The sequence below is a fragment of the Podarcis gaigeae genome (genome assembly GCF_964106915.1).
Source record: "Podarcis gaigeae genome assembly, chromosome: 17".
In the NCBI taxonomy this organism is placed as follows: domain Eukaryota; kingdom Metazoa; phylum Chordata; class Lepidosauria; order Squamata; family Lacertidae; genus Podarcis; species Podarcis gaigeae.
In genome coordinates this window covers 11569150-11590540 of record NC_139694.1, presented here as the reverse complement: position 1 = coordinate 11590540, position 21391 = coordinate 11569150, and the positions used below count along the sequence as shown (strand labels likewise).

General features: G+C 43.3%; 1 protein-coding gene across 4 annotated transcripts in view; it reads left to right on the top strand.

Annotated features, from left to right (window-relative positions):
- The window catches only part of NRG1 (neuregulin 1), a 505915-nt gene that overhangs the window by 302945 nt on the left and 181579 nt on the right, over positions 1-21391 (top strand). For 2 of the 4 annotated variants that reach the window (XM_083718892.1, XM_083718893.1), the window contains exon 1: positions 16459-17040. The exons of the other annotated variants lie outside the window; for them this stretch is intronic. In XM_083718892.1, coding sequence (XP_083575018.1) covers positions 16893-17040 — 148 coding nt within the window. In that variant the 5' untranslated portion in view covers positions 16459-16892. Of the gene's footprint in view, positions 1-16458; positions 17041-21391 lie in introns of those variants that run through there. 4 annotated transcript variants of the gene reach the window in all.

Here is a 21391-nt window from a genome sequence, read left to right as displayed (position 1 = left end):
TTGTTCTTAATTCCATTTGGATCGTGTTCACAGATTTATATTTGGAAAATACATATGTACCATGTCAGGGGAAAAATATTACAACTCCTAGCAAAATGACTGTATTTGATCGCCATTAACAATGTTGTGTGTTCTGCAGAAGACCAGCAACAGAGAATTGTAATGCTTACTACTAGAGGAATACTGTGTGAGTAAAAATATTTCCATCACAGTTACACAAGGGTGCAGCTTAGCTTGGTCGAGGCATGCCTTCTATACACTTCTCTTTGCCTACTCAGACAGGATACATTTCCTTTTTGTCATGTTATCTCCCTGGCTTTAACTAAGTCTTTTCCTTTTATAGTCTCAGAGGTTGTTGAGCAGTATTCTTAAAGAATACGACAATGGAAACAACCGTATATGGATTCTTTAAAAAAAAAAAAGCTCTGCTGGTGCACATACATCAGTCTTTTAAAAATGTGCTAACGGTAGCCAGACATAGGCTGCACAGTAATTAATAACAGAATACATTAAAATATGTTCTCAAGAGTTCAAAGGAGGCTACAATCACAGGGGAGGACAATAAACAGCTGTGTAAGGAAAGGCAGTATCCTTTATTTCCAGTGTGTTTGGAGGTCTATGACTAAGTATATCTTGAGAAAGAATATAAGTCCAAAAATGCAGTTGCCAGGTGGCAAGTGGCCACCATAAATCTTTTTTTCTGGGGGCCACCTGATCTTGATTGCTCAGCACAAGTTGAGAGACTTCCCTCCCCTTTTCTGAATTCTTCAAGCATCGCAGAGACCTCAAAGGCAGGAAGGGCTCTCACTGCAGCATACAAGCTTGCATGCCAGGTTTCCCTTCCTTCAGGACATGAGGAATCACCTAGGAGGCCTTTGCTTCATCCCCAAACTCTCTGCAATAACCTCTCAGTTCAGAGGCATCTGTCAGTTTCTTGAGTTTGGGACCAACGTTAATCCCAAGGGTGACACTGTTGGATATCCTGGCTTGGTAGGGATCCAGCCCCCAATTGGCTTCACTATGCTAAGTTCTGCCTCCCAAGTTCAATAAATTGGCTGCCCTGTTCTCATTCACCCAGCTTTGTGGATGATAGAGGGGGGAAATGCTGCTGACAGCTACTGATAAAGTCCATTTATGCTATATATTGTACAGCCAAAGAAGGAATATATGCATCTATCATCTATCTATCTATCTATCTATCTATCTATCTATCTATCTATCTATCATCATCTATCTATCTATATCTATCTATCTATCTATCTATCTATCTATCTATCTATTATCTATCATCTATCTATCTATCTATCTATCTATCATCTATCTATCTATCATCTATCTATCTATCTATCTATCATCATCTATCTATATCTATCTATCTATCTATCTATCTATCATCTATCATCTATCTATCTATCTATCTATCAATCAATCTATCTATCTATCATCTATCTATCATCTATCTATCTATATTAAAAACAGTGAAATGATGATGATGATAGGTACTTGCAGACTAGCTGTATTGTATAGTAGAGCCAATGCATTACATAGCTTTGCATTCTCATTACAACTCCATATTTCAAGAAACAGTTTAGACCTTAGCAGGTCCTGTGTAAATCCAGCAGAATTGAAATAGAGTATTTAATAACAAACTGGATGATGGCCCCAGATGATGCTCTACCACGTATACCATAGTGCATATGCTAAAACATGTTTTGAAAGGTGTGTTCATTGACATAAGATTGTAGATGTCCTAGAAATATAACTATTTGAGGTTCCCTGCCTGTCTTCATTTCTTCAAAGATATATATTTGCTTCCCATAATACATGAAGTGACCCCAACTGGGACCACCTGACACCAGTGTTTGAACTAAGGAGGCATCTGATTGTTATGTACTAAAGTGAATAGGATCCAAACTGCAGCAGTCTGATTGGTCCTAGAACAATAGGATTCAGAATGCAGCAGTCTGATTGGTCCTAGAACAAGGCAGCAGTATGATTGGTTGGCAGGAACCACCCAATCATGCTCCAGATAGAAGTGAATCCACAACCTGATTGGCTTACAGTAGAATTCTGGAATTAGCCAATCATGTGCAGCCCATTGTGTAAATAATGTATATAAAGCAGATACTTTGAGGGGACTTTCATTCATTCCTCCTAACCACTATGAGCTGAATAAAGAGCATGAAATCACCTTGTGACTCTGAGTATATTTCACTGATGATGATGCTGAGGTCACATTACTCTGTTTCTAAGTTAACAATCTATATTGACGCACAGACTAAATCAAAGGCAATATTAAAATAACAATATTAACAAAGGCAATGTAGTAACATTTTGCATAGCACTTTGCAAGTGCTCAGGGACGCAGGTGGCGCTGTGGGTTAAAGCCTCAGCGCCTAGGACTTGCCGATCAAAAGGTCGGGGGTTCGAATCCCTGCGGCGGGGTGCGCTCCCGCTGCTCGGTCCCAGCGCCTGCCAACCTAGCAGTTCGAAAGCACCTCCGGGTGCAAGTAGGTAAATAGGGACCGCTTACCAGCGGGAAGGTAAACGGCGTTTCCGTGTGCGGCTCTGGCTCGCCAGAGCAGCGATGTCACGCTGGCCACGTGACCCGGAAGTGTCTCCGGACAGCGCTGGCCCCTGGCCTCTTAAGTGAGATGGGCGCACAACCCCAGAGTCTGTCAAGACTGGCCCGTACGGGCAGGGGTACCTTTACCTTTTACCTTGCAAGTGCTCAAGCCCCCTTGCATACATTATCTATTTGTGATGCTTATAACAACCCTATCAAATAAGTCAGTATTATATTATCCCCCATATTGCACACTGGGAAACCAAGGCTGACAGAGAGACTTTTCTATGACCACCTACTGAGTTAATAGTAGGAGAAAGATTCAGACTGGAGACATCCAGACTTCGTGTGTAGCTCAGCCATGTAGACACTATGTTACACCATCTGTAAATGGGCAACTGGCAGTACAGTGGTACCTCGGATTACATATGCTTCAGGTTACATATGCTTCAGGTTACAGACTCCGCTAACCCAGAAATATTACCTCGGGTTAAGAACTTGGCTTCAGGAGGAGAACAGAAATCGCACAGCAGTGGAAGGCCTCATTAGCTAAAGTGGTGCTTCAGGTTAAGAACAGTTTCAGGTTAAGAATGGACCTCCAGAACGAATTAAGTATATAACCAGAGGTACGACTGTATTAGGCATTAATTTAGGCCCTGGGAGCTTCCCATCAGGTCCTCAACATACCCTCCAAGTCCAAACCCAGCAATCCAGGGCCGGATTTAGGTTTGATGAGGCCCTAAGCTACTGAAGGTAATGGGGCCCTTTATATGTCCAGCTGTCCTTTGTCAACAACAAATTGTCACTTTTTTGTGTTGAATATATGCTATATGGAAATTTACGGACCTAATAGGTATCTAAAGCCATTTGCACATGCAGAATGTAGGCACCCTATATACAGAAATGAGCAAACCAGTGATATTTTTAGGGAGCAGGCTAGCAGGCAGGGTCCATTACTTACATCATAGGAACCTACACAACACAAAACACTGTTGCTGTATGTAGGTTTTATTTTATTTGTTTTTTATCTTATATTTTGGAAATGTACATCCAGTTTCCCCCCCCTTTACATTTTTTGGGGGGGCGTCAAGAGAGTGGGGCCCTAAGCTATAGCTTGTTTAGCTTATACGTAAACCCGGCACTACAGCAATCTGTTCCATGCACCTTGGGCATGACTCAAGAAAGGCACAAGCAAATGGCTCTTGAACTCTTCCCCCCCCCCCCACTGTGAATTGTAACAGGAGTTTGGGCAGGAGCAGAGCCTTCCTCGCACTATGTACCTCAGTCTCTCACCCCAGGAAACAGGCAAACATTTCAAACCTCCTTTCCCTGTGAGGCAGTTAGCACAGCTAATGCCACTGACCCCATCCACCCTTGGGTCAATTAAAAATACATTGTTATCCCTCAGCCTCCTGCTTACAAACAATTGTTAATTGGTGATATATGAACTGAGTGATTTCAGATGAGCCATTAAATCCTTTTTATTTTCCAGTTTTCAGGAATTTAAAGATAGCCTTACTGGCTAAGCTTAAGCAGAAGCTACACAAATATACATAGTACATGTTGAAATGTGAAAAAATGTGTGTGAGAGGCAATTCCGTGGAATGGTTATTTGGAGGTTGTCATGACCAAGCTTTTATGGCTTTAATTTAACACATGAGTAGTTTCCTGGGTAAACTTTCACTTTAATCCCCCTTTCACGGCATGAAATAATATGATATCCCCACACAGCATATTTCCCATTCGGAGGGAAGCTCAGGCAATTCTCATATGCTCGCATAGCTCAGTTACCGTATGAAACTTCTGTGGCAACTCAGTTGTACTGCAAAAGAGGAAGAAGAAGTAAACCTGTTGAAATACATTTTTAAACATAGTTGCTGCTGCTGCTACTGCTGCTGCTTTGAGGAAGCGTGTGGGAAATTTGCACTTGTGAGGCTTGTGTCGTTTTTTTTAAAGACAGAATGTCAAAATATCAAGCATGTTCCACATTTAACACACAGGGCAGGTTAACATGCACTGAGTAAGATTCAAATAACGCGGGGTTTTTTTCTGGCCAAAAGAAAAAAAGAGAAATGCAGCTGCTATTATCTCTTGTCTCTTTACTGTCATTGCACCATGTGCCACCTCCTCCTTATCTCACATCAGCGGGGTGGTGGAAGTGAACCAACTCACAGCACAATGATGTTCCATCTCATGGACTTTTTATTAGCTGTGGCAAGAAAGAGTTAAAAACGTTTAAACCCTTGGGAATATGGCCTTAAACTCTTTTAACCTGACTGAAAGGTCATGTCTACATTTATACCTATTTAATGGCCATGGTTTTCCCCAAAGTATCTTGAGAACCATTGTTTGGTGAGGGCGCTACAGCTGTGGGCAGGATTCTTGCATCGCAGGGGGCCAGACTAGATGACTCTTGGGTCCTTCTCAACTCTGCAATTCTATGATTCTGTTAGATATGCCTCCGACACATGGAGTTTCTTTGGTATGAACACTGAGGTCCAGCTCCGAGGGCCTTCTGGCGATTCCCTCACTGTGAGAAGTGTCAAGGGATCAGATGTCAAGGGAATAAACAACTATCTGACTTTTAGAAGACATCTGAAGGCAGCCCTATATTGGGAAGTTTTTAATGTTTAATGCTGTATTGTGTTTTTAATATTCAGTTGGGAGCCGCCCAGAGTGGCTGGGGAAACCCAGCCAGATGGGCGGGGTATAATTATTAATTATTATTATTATTATTATTATTATTACTACTACTACAGGTTTTGAGGGGCCCATAGGGGCTCTCCTCCCTGAGAGCACCTATTTTCTTTTCTTTATCACTGCAACCATTGCTCTTTCTCTTGCATCTTCCTCTGGGTCTGGCTTGCAGCACCTCCCACTGTTTGCTCACTTGGACAAAGCAAATGAGAAGCTTTCAATAGCAAGGAGCATTAGGTTCCTAAGTATTGGTAGTAATCCTCCATGGGCCTTGCAGGTGTGTCTAATAACACCAGCCCCCCAAACTTAAGTCCTGCACTGTATTATCCCCGATAGGTCCATGTCACAATACGATGTGTAAGGTCATGCATCCAGATAATCGCTTATCCAACTGTTTTGGATAGCTTTGTTTAACTATAACATGGTGGGGCAAGTGCTCTCTTTAAAACACAGAAAATTGTTCCCCATAAATCCCTTCCATGATCAGAAATTCTTATGAAGTGTCTTGCTGGGATGTAGCCATTTCCTGCTTGTTAACATAACTAGTGGTTACTGGTTTTAAGACCTTGAGAGCTCAGAAATAATAAATATTAAAACTTTTCTGCCCACATGATGACATTTTCCTGAACTTTAGCAGATCATGTCCATAAAATTGGTGATAAATCAGATGATGTTAGATCTTTCACATCGCTTTGTGTATACAAAAGCAGATATACAAACAGCTCAAAAGTCTGCCACCGCCGCAGAAAATACACTAACGAAACGTCAGCCACTGCCACAAGTATTACTGCTGCCGAGTCACTAGTTTAAAAGCCTGATTCTCTCCATGACGCACCCCCCCCCCCAATGTTCCCTTGGACCAGTGTTTAGATGTTTTATATAATCTGGAACCAGTGGCGTAGCGTGGGTTGTCAGCACCCGGGGCAAGGCAAGTAATTTGCACCCCCTAACACATGGATTTGCACCCCTAACCCATGGATTTGCACCCCCTAACCTGTGGATTTACGCCCCCTAAGCATAACCCCCAGATGTTGTGCCCAGTGCAGCCGGCCCCCCCTGCACCCCCCACGCTACGCCACTGTCTAGAACTTTATACATGTCAATAGAATGAAAGCCACTTTTAGACTGATTCAGCTGAGTAGGTGCAAAAGATTTTTATTAAGCTTGGAAATGTTTAATTGCTGGGAAAACATGGAGCTTAGATACAGAAATACTGTTTTTTTCTGGCCAGACCCTCAACGTCTTATCAATCAATCCTTGACAGATACACCACATCATGTGGATATAAACATGGGTGTTCCCCACACCACCATCCTTTTTGTACCAGGTTGGGATTGTAAAACAAAATAAATTTGGTAAATTTGATTCTTTTCATATTAGCTATGTCCATGTTGGCTTACAATCCCAACACAGAGAGATACCATATTTTTTGCTCTATAAGACTCACTTTTTCACTCCTAAAAAGTAAAGGGAAATGTGTGTGCGTCTTATGGAGCGAATGCAGGCTGCGCAGCTATCCCAGAAGCCAAAACCGCAAGAGGGATTGCTGCTTTCACTGCGCAGCGATCCCTCTTGCTGTTCTGGCTTCTGAGATTCAGAATATATTTTTTCTTGTTTTCCTCCTCCAAAAACTAGGTGCTTCTTGTGGTCTGGTGCGTCTTATAGAGTGAAAAATATGGTACATGATAACCTGATGGAAAGGCAGAATAAAATCATCCTGGACTTCAATCTAGATGCCCAAAAAATGAGAGGCAAACATGGCAATAATTTATTTTCATCTATAAAGAACAAGTCATACAGTTTTGGATGTGAAACCCAAGCAGAATAAAACATACGTATATGCATACCTATTATGAAAATGGAGAGAGTGCAATATGATCAGTATGATATAAGGATTTACAAAATCAGTACATGGAAAAAATACTGAATTGGAATATGAACTCAGAAGAACTGACCAACAATGATGAATGATGAAAAATATAATCAACATTGTCCTAACTAAATGCTCCCTCTTGCTTGTGGAGGTAGTTACATAAAACAAAGCTCATGACTTCTGTTATCAGCCATGTGTAGTGTGAACAAGGAGCTGTGCCGGGAAGTGAATACTCTTCTGCAAAATGGTGATTACAATAAGGAAAATCCTCACCACAGTGTTTCAGCATTTACAAATTGCTAATTGTCCGGTGCTAAAAATATTGGCAATATCTAAAGCAGTGTCAGTGAAGTTCCACTGGTGCAACAATGTTTCTATTTCCTTTCGTTCCCCCATCTTCTTGGGATGACCCCCCCAACTCCCTGGAGCTTATTTCAAGGGTGCCCAGGGGGTGGGGTGCAGGGGAAAGGGGGAGGGGAGTTCCATTCTGCTACTGCAAGTCTTGGGACGTTAGATACCACCCCATTAACTAAAGAAGTCTTCCATCAAAGTTCTGGAGAAGCTGAGATCTGTGTATGTTCAGTTGGAAGTACAGTATATCCCATTGAATTCAATGGGGCTTTGCAGTTCTAAAGAGGCAGAAGTACATTGGACCACACAATTGCATGTGCCTTAGCTTAATAATACAACACCCAGTTATAAATGTATTTGATAAATGCAATCACCCCTTTCCACGATCAAGCACGTTTGTCGAATGACCAAAGATATATTTCACTTTATCTGAACTGGTTGGTAATGTGATTTAATTCATAAATTATTATCTATATATATATATAAAAGTCAGTACCTAACATTCCCTCATTCTAGCATTACCAACAAACAGAATGCAGAATGTGTCTCAGTAGCTAGAGACAGCAGAGGCAGTGAACAGGTTTAGCCTTTGCTCCAATGATATTGTCAACTGCACACTTTTACTGTACAATATCCCATATGAATGAATGATTTCCATTCACCTGTAGGGGCGAAAGTAGGGAACAAAACCAGCCTATCAATTGTTGGTTGGCTCTGTGATGGCAATCATTTTGGGAAATGCAATATGTCTTTGTCAGGGTAGTTCACGAAGGAAATCTTAACACTCATATGATCCTTGAAACATACACTCTGTGTCTTGCTAATGATGGGCATTTTCATCATTTTAAACAGCAGCGAACCCGAGCATTTCTGATCGTTTCAAAAAGAAACAATCTATTTTAACCCTGCTGTGTAGAGAGAAAAAAATCAAACTTGTGGAAAAATTTAACTATGAAAATCCTCACATCTGTTTTAGAATTATATTTATAAAGGCACACATTCAGCCGAACTATTTGCTGCTTACTGAGCACTGACCTCTTAAGGAAATAGAGAGATATTACATCTCATAATATAAATCCCCTTTCCCAGTGCCCCCACTCTGCAAATATTACTTAAGCTCCAATTTGTTTTCTGTTCTTTAGATGATTCTGCATTTTGATAGCTCAGGAAATGATGTCACAGTATTATGCGCCAGGAATTCAAACACAACATGAAAGCACTGAAGATTGCAGAACTGGGTCTTATGTCATAATTTGTTTCTCTTTTAAAGCATTCTGCAGTCATATCCCCTGTTCCTTGTTGCATGAGATACTAACATATGAATTGAATTCACAGGATAGCTTCCAATTTGATGGATTCAATTTTTGCGACTGCTTTCTTTTTTCTCATCATACTGTAAATAATAATAATTCCACTATTGGTTACCATAGTGAGATACAGTACTGCTAATTAAAGGTAATAAAGTTTCTTTGGTGTTCAGCAACTGTTGATTAATATAAAGGTAAAATGTCAGCTAAGCTAATTTAAGGGTTTTAACCTTCTTTACTTGAAAAATGCAATGGCATCTAATGTAACTCTGATTATTCTTTTTTTTCTCTCCATGAGACCACCTTATCAAACTTGCAACTAGGTTGAATATTTTGTTAGTCTTTTAAAAACAAATGGTAGTCTACAGTTGCCAGAGTGTAGAAAAATGACCACCTTTTCTGCCCCAATTCAGTCTGCAGCCCCACTTTTCTGTTACGTCAAAATCAGGAAACTTCTATTGCACTACAAACCAGGATCTTATCCAGAAGGTAGCTCAGAATTATCTCAAATGTCTAAACCACTGAGCCTCTTGGGCTTACCTATCGGAAGGTCGGCAGTTCGAAACCCTGCGATGGGGTGAACTCCTGTTGCTCCGTCCCAGCTCCTGCCAACCTAGCAGTTCAAAAGCACTCCTGTGCAAGTAGATAAAAAGGTACAGCTGCGGCAGGAAGATAAACAGAGTTTCCATGCGCTCTGGTTTCCATCACGGTGTCCCATTGAGCCAGAAGCGTTTTAGTCATGCTGGCCACATGATCCAGAAAGCTGTCTGTGGACAAATGCTGGCTCCCTCAGCCTGAAAGCAAGATGAGTGCCGCAACTCTATAGTCCCTTTTGACTGGACCTAACCATCCAGGGGTCCTTTACCTATATCATGTTGCCTCTTAGCATCCTGATTATCTGACAGTGCAATCCTATGTATATTTAGTCCAACATAAGGCACATTATCTTCAAAAATGTTCAGGAGTAGGAACATTATTAAATTTAAGAAATCATGTATTATATGTAGCATCAGAAATGGAATACCATTATTATAGGGTCAAAATAAAAGCTGCTCTGCTAACTTATTTTAGACCGCTCTTCTGCTAATAGCAAGTTTGCACAACTTGTTTACATTACCCAAATGTTATAGGTCACATTACCGAAATGAGTGATTATCAGGCTGTGAGTCAGGACACTCTGGTGTCCTACGACTATGAAAGGGGCAAGCCTTGAAAAAATAAACTATGTTGGTGTATACACCATTTGGTACACTCTGAATGTGGAGAACAACAGATTAAATGAGCACTGATACTCCCTTCTCTCTGCCAAAATAGGGATCTGACATCATCCTGTGTGAGACAGTAAGGATGAACCATGCCATGACTGACAGGTACACGGAAATCCCAGAAGCATCATCATTACCCAGAAAGCACAGTCTTAGCTTTGAATTCTGAATAACTGGGTAGAAGAGAGAGCATAAGTGATGCATAACTAATCTATGTATCTGGCAAAGCGGATGTCTGGCTATTGCTTTGTGGGCTAGTCAAAAGAGTATACAGATACCGTATTTTTCCGTGTATAAGACTATGCTTTTTGCTAAAAAGGGGGGGGGATTGGGTGTCGTCTTATACATGGATAGTGAATGCAGAGGGGGGACGTGCAATTAATGGGGCAGCAAGCAGGAGATTGGCAGTGGTGATTGGGCAGGTGATTGGTGGCTGCGGCAAGGCCTGCTGGTGATTGGCTGTGACTGTAGCAGTTGGGCAGATGATTGGCGGATGTGGCAAGGCGGGCAGGCGATTGGCGGCTGCGGCAAGTAGGCAGGTGAGCTGTCAGTGGCGGCAAGCGGGCAGACAATTGGCGGCTGCAGCAAGGTGTGCGATCTGCAGTGGCTGTGCCAAGCGATTGTCAGTGGCGGATGAGCGATTGGCGGAAGTGACCTCCTCCACCCCACTCCACCCCAAAAAGCTAAACAACTTAATTTCGGATTTAAAAAAAATAGGGATCATATTATACATGGGGGCATCTTATACACAGAAAAATACAGTATATTTCTTTCTAGATAGGTAACTGGGTTAGTCTGCTACAACTAAAACAACTGAGCCCTGTGTCACCTTAAGGATCAACAAATTTGTATGGCATAAGCTTCCGTGAACTAGAATCCAGTTCATCTATTAATCTTAAAACTCTCTCTCTCTCTCTCTCATCTCTCTCTCTCTCTCTCTCTCTCTCTCTCTCTCTCTCTCTCTCTCTCTCTCTACGTGCCCTGTGTGTGAAAAGTATGAGAAATACGAGTCCAAGTACTAAAAGATAAAGTCACTCTAGCTTCTTACACATCTTGATTAAGAAAACAACACTTCTATGTAAATGCAAATGAAGTTCCATGTTAAAGCATGCATCACTCCTCGTTCAGGAATTATCTTAGAAATCTGAAAATGCTGACATCATTTACTGTTCTTATGACAACAAGGAACATACAATATGCATGCAATACTGGTCACTTCTTTTCTGAAATCACTTGAAGTTAATCAGATTAAGGTGTCAAAGAACTTGTACTGATATCAAGATTTTATTCTCTTAGAAGCCAGTCCACTACCTTCCCTTTCTAGAGGGTGCTGCGGATTTCTTTTCACTATTTATTTACCTAACTAGGAGATGAAACATAACTTGAAAAGAGACAACAGTGATGTCAGATTACTGCTAAAAGTGTGTAAACTGCCATAGTTGTAGTCTTTTCAGCTACTGGCTGCCAATATGCTCTCGGACCCAAATCAAATGACTTGGGGCCTAAATACTTGAAGAAGTGACTCTCCTTGCCACATCAAGCCTGATGATATGCTGAGAGAGTCCTGCTAGTGGTGCTGTTGATGAATGAAGAGTAGTGTGCATGCGTTTGTGTGTTTATAATGTATTGCAGGGCCTTCTTGATGGTGGCACCCTGGTTATGAAATGCTATTTCCCAGGAGGTGTGATTGGGTTCCTCATTAGATAGTTTTCAATGCAGCCTTGAGACAGATCTCTTTGCTCAAATGCTTGATGTTACTCATGAGTCTTGTGCATTGTTGCGTTTGTTTTATGAGCTGCCATTTTAATTTTTATTACTGGTTATGTGGTTATTGTATTTATTGTATTAATTTTCTGACTGCTGCCCTGGGATCTTAATGAATGGTGGCTACTGAATTGAGTAAATAAGTAAATAAACTCTAGGCAAAAACTGAAATACTAGTAAACCTGTGATTGTGGCACCAGGTGAGTAGATATTTTGCATGTCCGCCTAAGAATGGTATTGCTCGCTTTCCATATGATTCTTCTATAATTGCTAATGTTCACAAAAGCTGTACGCCAATCAGATAGTACACCAACACAATACTGTACAAAGGAGTGGGTTACAGAATCTCTTTCAACTACCAACATATGGCCTGGTTCATAGGATGTGTAGCAAGATTAAATCTGTTGCACCTAACAGAAACAGCTCATTCTAACATGGGAGAACTTGCTTTTCTGAGACCCTGCAAATATTTACATGTGAACTAAACAAATGTCTTTCTTATACAGAGCTTTGGATCTAACCCAATTTGTGGGATGCATGATCAGGATCTACCTGTGTAGATCCTATATAATTTCTGCTAGCCTGTGGAGCTTCAGGCGATGGGGGCTAATCAGGAAAACAGCAAGGGAAGAAAATATTAACCCACCCCCAGCACCACAGCCTCAAGCCAGTTCACACACACCAGAACACAACCAGCCGATCAGCTTTTATAACAAACAAATCCTAATTTCCTGATCAGAAATATCCTGACTCACATCTAGTTTGCATGCAGCATAGCCTTAGGTAGTAGTTGGTACTACTACTTTTATTCTATCTCACCTAAGTTTTGTGTTAATATTTTTTATTGATTGTAGTAGTTTTTAAGTATTTTATTTTGTAGTTGTAAATAGTATGGTTGTGGGCTTTTTAAAGCCAGCTAGAGAATAGTAATAATGGGCAGTTATGCAAATTTAATAAATACATTAAATTAAATTACAGTGGTACCTCGGGTTACATACGCTTCAGGTTACAGACTCCACTAACCCAGAAATAGTAGCTCGGGTTAAGAACTTTGCTTCAGGATGAGAACAGAAATCACGCAGTGGCAGCAGCAGGAGGCCCCATTAGTTAAAGTCGTGCTTCAGGTTAAGAACGGACCCCCAGAACGAATTAAGTTCTTAACCCGAGGTACCACTGTACTGGGATAGATTGAGCCATGAAACAGCTCTGTATTGGACGGTTTTATAAATAACTTTAATCAATAGGATGGTTCTATGAATGAGGCTCAGAATCTTTTCAGAGTATGGTATTTTCCCAAAAAGAATACTTTTTTATCCCATGCTTTATTCATGTTAAACCAGGCTTCCTCAGCCTCAGCCCTCCAGATGTTTTTGGCCTAGAACTCCCATAATCCCTAGCTAGCAGGACCAGTGGTCAGGGATGATGGGAACTGTAGTCTCAAAACATCTGGAGGGCCGAGGTTGAGGAAGCCTGTGTTAGACACAGCAAGTGATATACCACCCTAATACAATAGAAAAAGACAGAGATAACCTTGCTGTAGGGGACAGTTCCCTCCTCCTCAATCCCCAGTAACGTGTGCTGAAATTGATGTGTTGAAGGGGAGGGGGGGATACAGAGTAAAGCTAGCTTTCTGTGGTTAGGAATTCAAAATGGAACAGGAGCTGCGAAAAGGACTTATTAAACACCTTGCAGTGTTGCATAGGTAGGTTACTGTGAGAATATCAAAACGTATGAAACAGTTATACTTGTTGGAGCAATTCTGTCATCAATAAAGGTGTGCACCCACACGCATCATCAATAGGATTACACTTTTAAGCTGAAATTCTAGAGACAGGAAGTACCATAAGTATCCCTGTTTTGGTTCAGGATGAAATCCACGGGGGGGGGGGGGGGACGACAACACTTTTGCCCCCACCCACCCCAGTATGCCTAAAGAAACCTCAGCTGAGATCCATGATGTCACAAAATGGTGCATTCTGGAGACTGTATTAAGCATGACTTAATAAAGTAATAAATAAATAATGATCCACAGGTTCTAAAGCTCCATTGCTCCCCTGTAACACCCACAAAATTGGCACAATTTTATGCAAGAGAGTGTGTGTTCGGGTGGGGAAAGGAAATTCTACTAAATGCATGGAAATTTCCATGCTGAGGAAAGATAAAGGATGAGAGAGGATGATGCTGTGTTTAGAGCAACACAAGCATATGAAGTACTACAATGTGCCCTACAATAACCCTGTTGCTCAGTACTGCTATCCTCACATAGCAATCCTCACATAGGGAACCTTGCACGATATAGTAATCCACCAAGGGAGCCTGTGGTTAAGAAGGTGAACTTTGAAACAAAAGCAATATCTGATTCACAGCTCACAAAAACCTCCAGTTTGCACTGGGAAGTGTAATATTGTTACTCTGATTCTGTTTACTGATTGAGGCTTGTTCTAAATAAAATCATTTGAATTGCTGCCTTAGCCAAAAGGCAATAGTAGGTGCAGGTCTTCTGGCCTGATCCAGTTAGGCCTCCAAGATTTCCCGTAAAAGACCCAGACTAGATGAAACAACCCTTCTCTGTCTTTAAATTTTGGTCAAGGGCAAAGAAGAGAACTGGACAGCCCTACTGTGCAAGCAGAGAGTGTTCAAACCCTTTCCGCTATTATACCAACACTTTCCCACTTACCCCTGGGGAAACATATGTGCCGGGCAGGGGTGCCAACTTAAATAAACTATTGGGAAGGAGGGAGAGCAGTTAAGTCCCGCCCTACATACCATAAAGAAGGCTGATCGCCGAAGAATTGATGCTTTTGAATTATGGTGCTGGAGGAGACTCTTGAGAGTCCCATGGACTGCAAGAAGATCCAACCTATCCATTCTTAAGGAAATCAGCCCTGAGTGCTCACTGGAAGGACAGATCCTGAAGCTGAGGCTCCAATACTTTGGCCACCTCATGAGAAGAGAAGACTCCCTGGAAAAGACCCTGATGTTGGGAAAGATGGAGGGCACAAGGAGAAGGGAACAACAGAGGACGAGATGGTTGGATAGTGTTCTCGAAGCTACCAGCATGAGTTTGACCAAACTGCGGGAAGTAGTGGAGAACAGAGGTGCCTGGCATGCTCTGGTCCATGGGGTCACAAAGAGTCAGACACGACTAAATGACTAAACAACAACAACAACATAATTGATCGCACAATGTGGTGTGCGCACACCATTTGAATGGCAGTGCCTGTCAACTTGTGGAGAGGGGCAGCCCCCTCAAATATTTTATTGGGAGTGGACGAAGGGCATAGAAAGCTAAGTGACAGTGGCCACCCTCACACCCATCTCTCTAGCAATACCAGCTAAAGAACAACAAGGCCCCTGGCATAGATTATATTCCTGCAGAACTTCTGAAGACCAACATTGGGTGGTGGGACCCCCTGCTGGTGACAATATTCTCCCACATTGATTCAACAGGCCTATTTCCCAAAGGGTGGACCGAGGAGATAATCATCCCAATTTATAAAAAGGGCCCCACATTGGACCCAGTGAGTTACAGATCTATTAGTCTTTTACCTATACCTAGCAAATTATATGCAAAACACCTCTATATCAAATTAACTGGTTGGATGGACGCTGAGGCCATCTTGGCAGAGGAGCAAGCTGGATTTAGGCAAGGCAGATCTACCATAGATCACTGTTTTGTCTTAGCACATCTTATTGACAAATACGCCAAGAAAACCTGTGGGGTCTTATATGCAGCCTTCATTGATTTGAAGGCTGCCTTTGATTCAATTTCTCTAGCCATACCCAATGGGAATATTTTATTTCAAATGAAGAAGCATTTAAAGCCCTAAATGGCCTCGGTCCAGTATACCTGAAGGAGCGTCTCCACCTCCATTGTCCTCCCCAGACACTGAGGTCCAGTGCCGAGAGCCTTCTGACGGTTCCCTCGCTGCGAGAAGCCAAGTTACAGGGAACCAGGCAGAGGGCCTTCTCGGTAGTGGTAACCACCCTGTGGAACGCCCTCCCACCAGATGTCAAAGAGAAAAATAACTACCAAACTTTTAGAAGACATCTAAAGGCAGCCCTGTTTAGGGAAGCTTTTAATGTTTAATAGGTTATTGCATTTTAGTGTTTTGTTGGAAGCCGCCCAGAGTGGCTGGGGATAAATAATAAATTATTATTATTATTTAGTCACTGAGACCCCTGCATTCTGACGTGACAGCCAATACACGGGTCTAGTAGGGGGGGGGGAGAGAACTAGGCCCGTGTCCTGTTAGGTTGTACTAGTTTTTTGTTTACTTCAGAGTGTGTGTGTTTTTTGTGGGAGGTAAAGAAGAGACCCTGGCTAAGAAGCAGTCCGTCCCCGTCCCCCCATCACTGGTTTATGCTGCCTTATCCAGCTGCAACTGAAACCACAAGGTGTTTCCCTCGGCACTAGCCGGAGCGCGTTTCACGTCAAGCCCTGCCCGGCGTCGCTTTCCAGGCGCAGCTGAGGCGACCTCTGCCGGGCTCTGCCTGCCTCGGGAAGAGCGGCCCGCCGCTGCCGCCCCTCCCCGCCCGCCCGCTCGCCCGCCCACATTCCCACACCCTCCTTGCCCCCAGGGGCTGGACGAGGCTCCTCCTGTCCCCGGCAAGCGGTGCTTGCTTGCTTGCCTGCCTGCTTGCGTGCGTGTGGGTGCCTGGGGCGGGCAGAAAGGAATCCCCCCCACGCAACTTTTCCTTCCTCCTTTTCCCTCCCTCGCTCCCCCTCCAAAAAAGAAAAGACAAACCCAAAACGCGGAGGGGGGGGCGAGTTTGAAACCAAGCGAGAACTCCTTGCGCCGAGTTTCCTCTCCCGCAGCAGTCCGAGGGATGGGAGCCAGGGCAGCAGAGTGAGAGCCGCCGAGGCAGCTGCGGGTGCGCAAAGAGGAGCGGAGGAAAGCGCGGGGGGCTCAGCCACCCCCGAAGAAGCCAAAGCGGAGAAGAGCCGAGAGAGGAAACTTCTTCTCCCTCGCGACTGGAGGATCGCTCGCTCCGTCCGCGCGCCGTTGCCAGAGAGGAGCGAAGGTTGCGAAGGCGCAGCGGCAGCGGCAGCAGCAGCAGCGCTGGACATGAGCGAGTCGCGCCGCCGGGCAGCGGGGAAGGAGCGCGGGGCCGCCTCCGCCTCGCCGCCGCTCGAGGGTCCCGCGAAGAAGCGGAGAGGCAAGGGCAGAGGGGGCGCCGGCCGGAGAGGCGCCGCGCGCGAGGAAAGCGGGCCAGGTAAGTCTTCCATGGAGGCGAGAGGAGGAGACGTGAAAGTGCCTGGGCTGGGGTTGAGCACACAGGTGGCGGCGGCGGCGAGGGGTAACTGCTCCGTCCCGGGGGGGGGGGGCTCTTTCTATCTCTCTCTCCCCCCTTCGCCCCAAAAAACTTTTCTCCTTCCTACTCTGGGGGGAAGGAGGTGAGAGAGCTTCTGCTCCCAACTTTTGGGGGACCCCGGAGCGTCCCCCACTCTCCTTCGGCCTATTCCTTTCTACCAACATTGCTGGGTCTGTGGAGATATTCGGTTCCTCAAGTCCTGGCCCGCCTGCAGCTGCGCGCCTGTCAGGTGCCCGTCCAGGTTGCGAAGGGAAGCAGGCGCGCGAGGTTATCCTCGCTACTTGGCGAGTAGCTTTAGGGAGCTGCTGCACGAATCCCTTTGGAAGGGGTCGGCTCCTGATAAGGGGCGATGTGTATTTACCCTTTGATACGACTCCTTTCCCTCTTGGGTTGAGGGATCATGTCTGAACAAGTCTGGTTCTCTTCTCCCCACCCCCACAGCCTAGCCTTCCTGCGTACCTTTTAAGCCACCAGCCCTAAAGTAACTGGCTAGGGAGCAAGCCACGTTGCACCCAGCAAACTTTTGATTACGCATCCTAAGGATTGCGCCACACAGGGACAAGGAGCCAGGGAACCTATTCTTACCCTTCAGCATCTTTCAGGTATCTGGTGCATAACACCTGGTACAGTTACCTCACTTGGATGCATTGCCATCATCCCATAATGTGTTCTAGCCTCTCTTCTGTATTCACAAAGTGATAAACGTATGAATTGATTACATTTGTTACCTGCCTTTTCCCTTTATAAGCTCAGGGCAACATATTTGAGGTGATCTCGTTTTGTTCCCTTAGCCCCATGAGGAAGATGGTGACTTGGCCAGGCTTACCTGTGCAGCATAACTCAAAGTGGGATCTGCCTAAATCATACTTGGAGGAGACCCTTTGAAATTAATGGACTAATAAGTCCAGTTACTTCGTTTGATTAGGTCATGACTCTTTCAGGTCCATTGATTTCAGCAGGTCTACTTTGAGTATGACCTAGCGAGATCCCATCTTTAAGGATTTTGACTCAGGCCTTCCATATTCAACAGCTTATACTATGCCACTTTTGACTTTTCTCCAGTTTTTATATATTTCTCTGGATGAAGTAGGAAGAGTCTCTGATTACGCATGCAGAGGCACAGGTAGCAGCTCCAATTTAATTAGCACCTAGTTACAGAAAGGTGTGGATTGTGTGCATGTGGTGTGTTACTCCAGTTCCTGAGGGCACAAAGTGGACATTGCCATATCAATGCATTCTTTTGGTTAAAGTTTGGACTCTAATAACTGGATAAATGTGGAACAAGAGGAGAATGGTCATTCTTAAGAACTGATGAATTAAAAACCACCAACACTGCCTCTCTTATACCCATTATATCCATTAATACTTTGCTAGTGGCATATAAATTTTGCATTAAAATCTGGGCTAGAGCACTGCAAATGCTACACTGTTGGGACTCTTCCAGAAATAGTTCTAGCTGCACAACACCTGTAATGTGCTACTGAAAACCCTGGTAAGATTCAGCAGTCTTTTATTCAAGAAAATACGTGGTTTTGTGATAATATAGTATCTCGCAGGTCAACTGGCACCATAGTAGACAATAACACTGGGGAGGAAATCGGCTGAAACATTTACTTGAAAGTCCCATTCATTTCAATGCTTTTACTTCAAACAAGTGTGTTTAGGATTGCAGCCAAAGTGCATTTCATCATTTCCAGTGAGATACAAAATCAGTAAAGTGATCCTCAATTGGATTTACTTCTGTGTGACTTTAAACCTTGAAAAGTCATAACTCCAACATAATTTTGCAGCACAGTCCCAAGAGTTCAGTGAGACTCCTTCCAGGATTGTAGCATTAGTCTGATAGAGAGAGCTGATGGGGTAGATGGGAGCGGGGAGGTCCTTGTTTGAAATCTCACCTCAAACTTCTGGTAGCCTTGGAGAAACAATATTCTCTCAGCCTCAGCCCTGCATTTACAGTATGGAGATAATACGGGTCTATCATGCAGGACTGAAATGATTTAAGTTAAGTACTTTGAACGTTTGAAATGTGGCATATAAATGAGAAATATTATTTTTATATTTTGTGTATTGTATTTCCTGAGGCCAAAAACAGCACTTGCCCTTTCATTGGGTTTATTCTTAATTTTTTCAGGTTCACAGATGTGGATTCAAAAATATGTTAACTTAAGGGAGTTCATCTGACCCCTCCTTCACCCTCCAGTCCCCTAAAAAGTCTCTTTATAAGGGGGGGGGGGCTTCCAGAGCAATGCAGGAAGAAGAGAGTGCTGGGTGGCAGGAAGAGATGGGAACTTTCCATCCATGAGCTTCTTGGGAGCTATGCCACAGTGTGACTTAAAATGTTATTGTGTGACAGCCCAGTCCTGTGAACATTTACTCAAAAATAAGGCAAATTCTGCCCAGTGTAGGTAAGCAGTCTTTCTGTCGGCAGACAATGGAGTTTAGAAGTTGCACGATGTCAGTCACCATCGTACTGGAAGTTTGATAGGAACCGTATCAGTATGAAAAACTGTTTAATTGTCGTGATTTATAACTTACAAGGCTGGGGAAACTTAATGATAAAAAGTAAAGCTGCAAAAGGAGCTGCCTTTTAATTTAGAAACTCATAGATTTGCTCACAAATCCAAGCCCCTTTTTAAGGCATTCAACTTATGGTTAACACCAACGCACAAACAGAGAGTCGGGTTGTACTGAGTAGCCCCTCCCACTGGTGTATGTGTAATAGGCTGAACATCTGGAGTGAGATACTTTGGTGTCTACAGACTGTCATGTGATCTGGAATCCCAATTGCTTAGGTTCCAGATTGTATGGAAGCTTGTTTAGGAGAAAGCTACTACTCACTTCAGTCACTTGGACACAGAAACACCCAGAGGAGGGTCTAAAGCAGGGTGGTCCAACACGTGGCCCTTTTTGGGGGGGCAGCCCTCGGCAACATTTGACAACCCCCTCCCAGCCCTTGTGCTGCCTTCCCAAAGCCAGGTGAGCAAATCACTAGGCTTGGGGAAAGAGGCATGTGGACTCCTTAAAGCCTAGTTAGCATTTTCCTAGCTTTGGGAAGGAGGCGGAAGTGCTCTAGGCCCCTGCGAGGAGCCTTGCACCCCTTCCCCAAGCCTAGCGCCTTGCTTTGGGAAGAAGGTGAAAGGGCTGGGGTGTGTGTCCAATTTTGGCCTCACTCTCCCCCCCCCCTCCAGTGATACAAGGCAGTGTGCAGCTGGTGGGTTCCGTGTCAAAGTACTCTTGCAGCCCACTTGATATGAAAACTTGGGCCACTCTGGTCTAAGCAGTGCAACCCTACTTCTTGCTTATGTATTGGTGTTAAGCTTTAGTAGCATGGCTTTAGTAGGTTAATGTCTCCAACACTCATCACTGAACAACTTTGAACTGGCAGTTTCTTGTCAAATAATGAAGGGGATATAGATATAGATATAGATTAGATATAGATGATATAGATATAGATTAGATTAGATATAGATGATATAGATGATATAGATATAGATGATATAGATAGAGATATAGCTTTCATTGCACTCTGTTTAATGTAAATCCTAAATTGGTAGACTTCAGTGCATTTTGAGGTGTTTCGAGACAGACTGCCAGTAGGACCAAGCTGTTTATATTAATGCCAGGAAGAATATGTAAATATTATGCCAATAGATGGTCACTATAGAGGACCTTGGGGAACACTTCTAGATAAGGAGCACTTTTTAATGGAGTTTTCTCTTTAGGAACAGCTTTGCAAGATAATGTTGTAAAATACTGCCCTCCCCTGTTGTTTTCTCAAACTGTGTTAATGTAATAATGCCAACATTGCAAAAGCCGATATGCCATTCTACTAGGCGGTAAGCAAATCCATGGGGACAAGTTGATTTGATCCTGAACCTAATATACACCTATAATCTTGTTTGTTTTGAGGAAACAGTATGTTACTAAATACTTTTTTATATTAAGCACAGGCGGGAGAGATGTCACTCTTTTGCCTTAAGCAGCTTTTAAGTTGTAAGCTGAAAATATTTTCAGATAGTATTTTTTATTCTTCTTCTTACGTTTCATGATATCATTTTCAGGTGACGGCAACAGATACTGCTGCTAAGTAATTAAATCTATGGAAATAAAGTTCTGAAATAAGCAAACTTATTTAGAACAGCAGTTTATATATCCTCTGTGTTTTTAAGAAGTGCAGAGCAATGGAGAATTAACCATTAAGAAAACAGAGTGGGTTATTAGATAGGATACAGTATTGTATGTATGGAAG